Source organism: Idiotropiscis lumnitzeri, chromosome 6 (genome assembly GCF_059441095.1).
Source record: "Idiotropiscis lumnitzeri isolate Australia: NSW breed Sydney's pygmy pipehorse chromosome 6, RoL_Ilum_1.0, whole genome shotgun sequence".
Taxonomy (NCBI): domain Eukaryota; kingdom Metazoa; phylum Chordata; class Actinopteri; order Syngnathiformes; family Syngnathidae; genus Idiotropiscis; species Idiotropiscis lumnitzeri.
The window spans coordinates 7,110,387-7,118,304 of NC_142396.1; the positions used below are offsets into that span (position 1 = coordinate 7,110,387).

General features: G+C 41.6%; 1 protein-coding gene across 2 annotated transcripts; it reads left to right on the top strand.

The window, feature by feature from the left end:
• Window positions 1-214: 214 nt before the first annotated feature.
• LOC148334962 (E3 ubiquitin-protein ligase TRIM21) lies at window positions 215-6,898 on the top strand. 2 transcript variants are annotated; one of them, XM_088299253.1, is made up of 8 exons: window positions 215-505; window positions 1,829-1,963; window positions 2,093-2,733; window positions 3,074-3,169; window positions 3,370-3,618; window positions 3,698-3,720; window positions 4,017-4,162; window positions 4,830-6,898. In XM_088299253.1, exons 1-8 carry the CDS (start codon window positions 253-255, stop codon window positions 5,372-5,374), a joined length of 2,088 nt encoding a protein of 695 aa, XP_088155379.1. In that variant the 5' UTR covers window positions 215-252; the 3' UTR covers window positions 5,375-6,898. The 2 variants fall into 2 exon arrangements, with proteins under 2 accessions (XP_088155379.1, XP_088155377.1); XM_088299251.1 differs by having other exon boundaries at window positions 1,829-2,733.
• The last annotated feature ends 1,020 nt before the right edge of the window (window positions 6,899-7,918 follow it).

Below are 7,918 nucleotides of genomic sequence, written 5' to 3' on the forward strand. Positions count from 1 at the left end.
AATACGTATTTTTTTTCCTTGGTAGTACACTGAAAACTGTCTTTTACATACGATTTCACGTAGGAAAAAAAATAATTAAATGTTGTGTTTAAATAGCCTAAACCGAATGTGTCGCTCTAACGAAAGGAAGCTCAAACGGGATACTACACCTTTAAGAAAAGAGGAAAAGCGGTTCAAACAGTTTGGCCCCGCCTCTTTATTCGTCATCCCGGAAGTAGTTTTACAACAACATATTCCCGAACGCATGACAACATGGGGGCATCGCTGCAAACTCCCGTCAAGTGTCCTCTGTGCGACGAGCAAACGCGCGATCCTGTCGTCCTCAGCTGCAACCACCACTTCTGCCAACGATGTATCGGAGATCTCTGGAGTATTCACCCCGACGGGCCGTTCAGATGTCCGCAGTGGAGGTGTAACACAAGTTACGAAACGCTGCCGTTTGACAGCAGGAAGTTATGGCCGCCAAACAGCAGCAGTCGACGGCTTTCGACCGACAGCAGCCCCGGTACGCTGTGCAAAAATAAAACTAACTGTTCCACTTTCACAACTAATGATAACTTATGGAAATGAAACATACAATAAGAAATAAACGCTACCTGGTAGCTACTGCAACGTTACAAAAGGGTGAAAACAACTTAAGGGAAACTTTTCATTTTTAAAAGGGGCAAATGGGTGAAGTCAGTCTATAAAATTATTTTAGACTGTTTGTTATTAAAGACAAATCATTCAACATTTATTTTAAAAGCATATGGAATGAAAACGTTTTTGGGCGGACCAAACGGCTAATTTTACGCAACAAATATACTTTAAAACGGTGGACCAGCTGCCCTTTCTCAATAAAGAAATACTTGAGATCATCATGATTTATTAGTTTGGTTTTGCTTTTTAAATGCACACTCTTTAATGTTATATATTTGGAGATCCAATGTAAGCTATCTTACAATGTACTTAATTTGTATAATGGTGTATAAATGAGTGTCCTTTTGGCACACTTAACATGTAAATCTCTAAACTAAAGTTGATCAGAAGTATACAACATGTATGCTAGCAGTATATAAATGGGTGCACTTGTAGTACACTTTAAGTAAACTAAACTGTGGACTAGAAGTATATAAATGGGTGTACTTGGAGTACACTTGTGTGTGCCAATTTAGTATAAAAAAATATTGAATTTGTATACTTTCAGTACACTACAAGTACATAATCCAGAGCACTCTTTACAAACGTACACGTATACTTGAGTATAGTTTATTAAGTATACTTCATGTATACTACTTTTTCGTAAGGGATGTTAAAAAAAACAAGCTACATTTGGCTCGTGAGGCATACTTGGATTTAAAAGCATACCAAACTGATAAGTCTTGGTGTCTTTACGTATTTGTTGACAGCAAAGAATATCAAAGAGACAACATTAAAGCAGGAAAAAAGTACTTTTTTTTTTTAAACAACGGTTTCACGTTTGTATATAAGTGTCAAGGGTTCAAACTGATCACACTATTGTGTACTCTTAGCTGTGCTTTTGCCCAAGTTGAGGGAACCAACTGTATTTCTTTTTGAAACACATTTTTCAATTTCATGTTGAGAAGCCACACTCAAACCCCAGATGAGCCATATGTTGTCCAACTAATGCGGTTTGTTACTGTAATCTAAAATTCCGCCCATCCATCCCATGTAACTGGCAGACAAACATTCAAACCTAATATTGGAATTCTTTACTTTGTTCAAAGAGCCCATTTCCGATTAGGCCCTTCTATTGTTCTATCACTTCTTTTGCTATTTTAATCCTTGGTGAACGTCTGGAGTCTAAGGGTTCTTTTTTCATTTCTAGGTATGTCCACTAAAGCCCCAACTACCACAATTACCTCCCCGCAAACGAGGCAATCACTGAGCAGTCGACTCCTGGGAAAGAGAAAGGCCAGCGCTCCTGCTCCGGAGCAGCCTGACACAAAGCGGCCATCCACAAGTGAGCAGTCAGCTGTCGTCAAGACTCATTTAAATTCCCCTTCGGACGCAGCAGAGGACCTCCCCAGTGCGGCTGCAACCGAGAATGGTCTGAATTCCGAGTGTAATGACCTAACATTCTCCTCGTCAGATAATGATGAAGATGACGATGGTGGTGATGTGTCACAAGGAAGCTCGCAGCAACTTAATCCATTCAAAAAGGTGGAACGAGACGACTCTGACTGCTCCGCTGAATCAGATTTATGTGGCGTTCTCCCTCTCGCGACAACCCAGCAAGACAGCCAAGCGTCAAGCGACTCCGCTGCCAGTTGTCATTCATTTACTGCATCTTCCACTTCACCGCTATCACCGTCTCCTGTACAAAATGTGAACAAGTCACCAGTGATGCTCCCCAAGCATGCCGCTGTCCCTTCAGGATCTCCAAGCAGGATTGGCATATCCGCCCAGCCCAAAAAGCAAACTAGAGATCCAGTGCCGTGCCATTATTGCCCGAAAACAGTCTATCAGTCGGCGGTGAAGACCTGCCTTGTATGCGGGGCCTCCATGTGTGCCGAGCATCTGCGTCCCCACATGGAGTCCCCCGTGTTCCGAAGTCACACACTGGTTCCCCCCACGGAGGACATTTCTGTTTGGAGGTGCCAGGATCACCAGGAGATGAACCGCATCTACTGCCGGCAGTGCGATGCCTGCGTGTGCACAGTGTGCACAGTCATCGGCTCCCACCGCGGCCACGTCTGCATCAGCATCAGGGAGGCAGAGCAAGAGCTCAGGGTAAGTGTGTACGAGGGCTGAACAAGTAATCATATTCAAACCGACATTGCAGTGTCGTAGAATGCAATTTTCAAATCGCAAAGGCTTCATTTCGGTTGGTTGGTCACTAGTTGTGCTTCATTTTTGTATGTTTCCACCGAGTCATTCACCTCAATAAATTTGACCAAAAAAAAAGAGTTGCAATAACACTTTGTCCCAATTTTGCATCCAGTTAGTGTACATGCAAGGACTGAAAGAGTTTGAAAATTGTTCAGTCTTCGTAGGACAAGAAGGAAAATGCCCAATGTGTGTGTGGGGGGGGTGTGTGCGTGTCTGCGTGTGTGTGTGTGTGTTTGTGCAGGTTAATTTGAAAGGGGAAATAAAGCAGCTGCACAGAGTGGAACGGCAAGTGAAAGACCAAGTGACTGAATTCACTCAAAGGCAATCAGCCTACAAAGTAAGAAACCTAAATCCGACATGCATGTTTTGCTTTCGTCAGAGTTTTTGTGTGACACTTATCCCGCGAAACAATAATTGACCCCTTCTCAAATTTTTTGTTTTTTCCAAAGTTATCCCACTTTCTTGTCTTAGACCATCAAACAAAGTGCATTTTTAAAATTAATTTATTTGTTTGTCCCGATCCTTGCACAACTACAGGAGGTTTTGAGAGAAGCGCGAGCGGACGTGCGCCAGCAGTACGCAGCCATCAGGGAGGCCCTGGAGGAGGAGGAGCGAGCAGCGCTGCAATGTTTGGAACAGGAGGAGAGTCGAGTGGTGGGGAGCCTGCAGGAGAAGCTAAGCCCCCTCCACAACTCCCTTCGGTCCGTCCAGGAAGGCCTTCACACCTTGGAGACATTGGTTGATGCGAAGGGGGAAAATCTCATCAGGGACCAAGCTTTCATTATGGTGAGTGTGTATGATTGTAGTATGGAATATATGTCTAGCTGGTAGCTAAACATGACTATGTTCTATTCCTTTGTCACAGGAATACAGAAAAATCCCCCAACTGTAAGTCATGCACTTCTATCTTATTATGAAAACATTCATGACAGAAAAAGATATATAATCAGTAATATACTGTTAAAACAATTTAACAGCAGTTTACATGGTATGGTGGTGCGAGTATCGAATTTACGTAAGGATTGCCCGAGGACACCCCTGAAGTTGACATATTATGTGCTCAATAACGCCCTCTTCTGGCAGCACTCTTGGGGCGTCTCACAATAAAAATCTATTAAGATATTTGTTGACTCAAATAAGTAGTGTTCATATGCTTTTTTTTTTTTCATGTTGTCTCTGCTCAGCAACATGGAAACAGTGCATCAGTTGGAGGCTCCAGAGGAAGTGAATGAAGCGCGGCTGAAATATCTAAAGCGGTGGATGGAGAAACGTCTGGACATGGTGGTCATCTCGGAGCTGAGTAGCAACCGAGAGCTCTTCGCAGTGCGCTGTGAGACCTGATCGCCTTCCATTCATCGATGATCAAAGCTTTTAAAACAAAGCCAGTAAAGATGCAATTTCGGATGATTTAAAAAAATAAGTGAATCTGTCGATTTCGTTGATTTTGATGGAAAAACAATTGTTGGTGCCCATCCCTTTGTTAAAAACCAGGACATTAGTTCAAATTGCAAAAAAATGCAAAAACAAAGTCTGTTTCAGTTACTGATTTGGGCCATAACATGTCAGAAAATACGTTTTTTTTTAATCTTATTTCTATTTTATCCTATCTTGTCTGCTTTCATGAAGGACTCCAGAAATCTGAGAATATTTACTGCTGTGAAGCTGCAATTACGGAGATTTTGACAATTAAAAACAAAAAGTATCTGAACGACCAATCGATGATAATTTTTTTTTTTTTTTTAAATGACATTAATTTGATAGTCGATTAGGTGTCGATTATACCTCAACAAGCCAGTTTGTGGATGCCATTGTGCTCGTCTTGACACAGAATCAATTTCAAACCTGAGCAGGCAGAACTTGTCAAGTCATGCAGTTCAAGTCTGAATCAAGTCGAGGGTTTCAGAAATTTTCACAAAGCAGTCCTAAAATTGTCTGACTCCCGTCAGGTCATGTGACTCTCTAAGAAGTCTTTTTTCCCTCCCGTCCGACATGCACAGATGGCATTGTCCCCACCTTTGATGCCAATACGGCCCATCCCAAGCTGCAGCTGTCCGATAACAACAGGAGGGTGACCTACACCGAGGCCCAGCAGGTCTTCGCCGATCACGATGCTCGCTTCAGCTCCTTTCCGCAAGCGCTGGCCAAGAATGGCCTTCAGGGTGGCCGATGGTACTGGGAGGTGGACGTGCCGACGGACGAAGGCCGCTGGAAGGTGGGACTGTGCGAGGCGCGCATGGAGAGGAAAGGTCAGAGGGACAGCTCCCGTCTGGGCTTCAACGCATTCTCCTGGTGCCTGGCGTGTGACAGAAGGAAGCTGGAGGTGCAGCACAACAAGATGACGACGCCCGTGACTGCAGACAGGCTGCAGCGGGTAGGAGTATTCCTCGACTATGATGGGGGGATGTTGACATTCTTTAATGTGACACCAGGGGGCAGTCTTGCTTCAATGCATTCCGACAAGCAAATGTTTACTGGGCATTTGTACCCTGCCGTGTCTGTGTCCAAAACCCAGCTGGCGATCTGTGATCTATTTGAGCTGTAATTAACATTTTCCATCATCATCTTTATGCAATGAATAATCTACTACTGAGCCTGAGGGCTATTTTTATAGAATAGAGCCACAAAAAAAAAGCTGGTATTGTGACCATGTTTTTAAGATATTCCAATAGGTTTAATGCTGAAGAGGAGGATATTTCACTCATTCCACATTTCTCCAACTGATTCAAACAGTTCACTGTTATAAAAATATCACTATCAATATATAGGGAACTATTTCCCTCATGTCAAACATTTCCACTTTGGCCACAATTACATTTTCCCTAGGGGGGGGCATTATATTGAATGGGACGAAATAACAAATTTCCTCTTTCAGATTCCATCTTACTGCTCATCAGCTCTTTCTTGGGGACTATTTTCCACATTCCAGTAATTCTCACATTCACCAAATTCCGCATATGTAAAATAGCTCAAAAGTTTCAAAAATTTTTGGGGGGATAATTGTACTTTTGTGTTCCGCATTTCTTGACCAAAAACCATTCCAACTTAATGCCATCTCTTCAGCATTTGCACTCAATTTTTGCAGGAAATTTGTAGTGTCTCATTCATCTTTACAGTCCGTTGGACCCCTACATATTTAATATTCAGCAACTGTGAATTAACCTATGATTATCCTTTTTTTCCCCTAATGTTTTTCTTTGCCAATATTTAAAAAAAAATGTTTGTGTGGGTGGGGTAAACCACGTATTTTGTGAAAAACGCATATTGGATGCTTATCAGTGTTTTATGAAATTATTTTGAATGTATTTTAATGCAATATTTCAATTAAGGCTGAAATTAATCCTCGAGTAATTTGGTATACAACGATTTTAAAAATAAATACTCGAGCCATTTTATCTGCCTTGGCTACCCACTTTTTTATGTGTACAAGTCAAGCTAACCACAGCAACAATTGTTCATGGTATGCATGACAGTCTTAATTCTCATTTAAGTTTCTAGAGAGGAAATTGATGTCCTGCTATGCACAATTTAAATGTAAGTTTAAAATGTTGATTATCTAAAAAATGGAAACCACAATGTGTTATTTTTGTCTGTTGTTCTTCAACCAAGCAAAAAAAAAATTATCTGCATACCCAATTATTCATCAATTTCAGTAGGATACCCGAATATTAAAATAATTTGCTGGCTGCAGCCCTCAACTATACGCGGACTAGTTACGGACCAGCCCGGTTCGGTCCCTACTTTCTGCAAATTTTACATTTTTGCATTCAATATGATTTTAAGCAAGATATTGTGGCAGGGAAGCAATCATGAAACAAAGTCAGTATGTGATCATTGTGACTCTTTCGGAGCTCATCCTGTATTTCCACAAATGTAAACAAAGGAAAAACACGGCCTCCTTTATTCAACTTAGTCTTGTTTAGCAAACAGTGGTATGTAAAACAAAAAGTGGTACATAATTCATAATCCATTTAATTGACTGAAATTATATTTCGTGTCTGGAAAAATGTAAGAAACATGAGCTTTAAAAACGAATAAAAGAGAAGAGATAACGCTTCACTTGTTGACAGTTGAGTTCACTTTCTCTTGCTTTCTGCCATTTTGTTAAAGCAACAAAAACTGCCTTAATCAAAGAGATTCTGAGATTGTGTTTTTGGATTCCAATAAATCTTGTGATTAGCCAAGGAGATAGGAAGACAAGCAAGATGTTACAGCAACTGTGGAATGAGTACAAAGTTAAGCAGAAATCACAATTCGACCAAAAAAATGTCTTGGGCAATTTACGCTATGTGGCTGACGATATCGTAAATGCACATTTATTGACACAGCTCTTCTATTTCGATTTATTTTGCTGTATTTTTAGCGTTGCGAGTCTGTTGAAATGTCATTTTTAGACGGGAACCTCATGTTTATTTCATCGCATCGATGTCGACACGATTCATGAGGTCTGCTCGTCTTGGTGAGAGAGAGAGAGAAAGCCGGGATCAAGTGTGAGGAGCAGGGGCGTGCACTGGGTTGTCATGCCTTGTGGCTACATCTTGCGTAGCCATAGCAACCGCTGGTGAGCTCAGGTGAGCGGGGAGCCTCGTTTGTGAGTCACCTGGCAGGCTTGGTACGGCACAGTCACTGGAAATGTGAGACGAGGTTGGCGTCAGGCCTTTTTTTTTTTTTGGTATCTTTTGTTGCCCAACACCCTTTTGACTTGGCCTCTGGGCGATTGTTTATTTTGCACTCACCTCATGACTTCAACAGTGATGATCCTAATCCAAATTTTATGTTTGTGCTTTTACATTTCAAAAGGCAGTGCTCCAGTATCACATGCCACTGTGTAATGGAATAATCCACTGACTCAGATGTCCAAACCTTTTCCACTCGGGGGGCCACATACAGATGATCGGAACAGGAGTCTCTGTGAAACATGCTCAAATCTTTCCGATATACTGTAGGTTAAGATAAATATTTTTTTTAAAATCAGGTCACTTCTCAGCTAGCTCTTATCTATGAAAAATACAAAAAGACGCTGGTGCCGATTCAGAATTTTGTCAAAATATGCGTCCTCTTTCTTGCTATTCCACTTTTGTGCACTCAT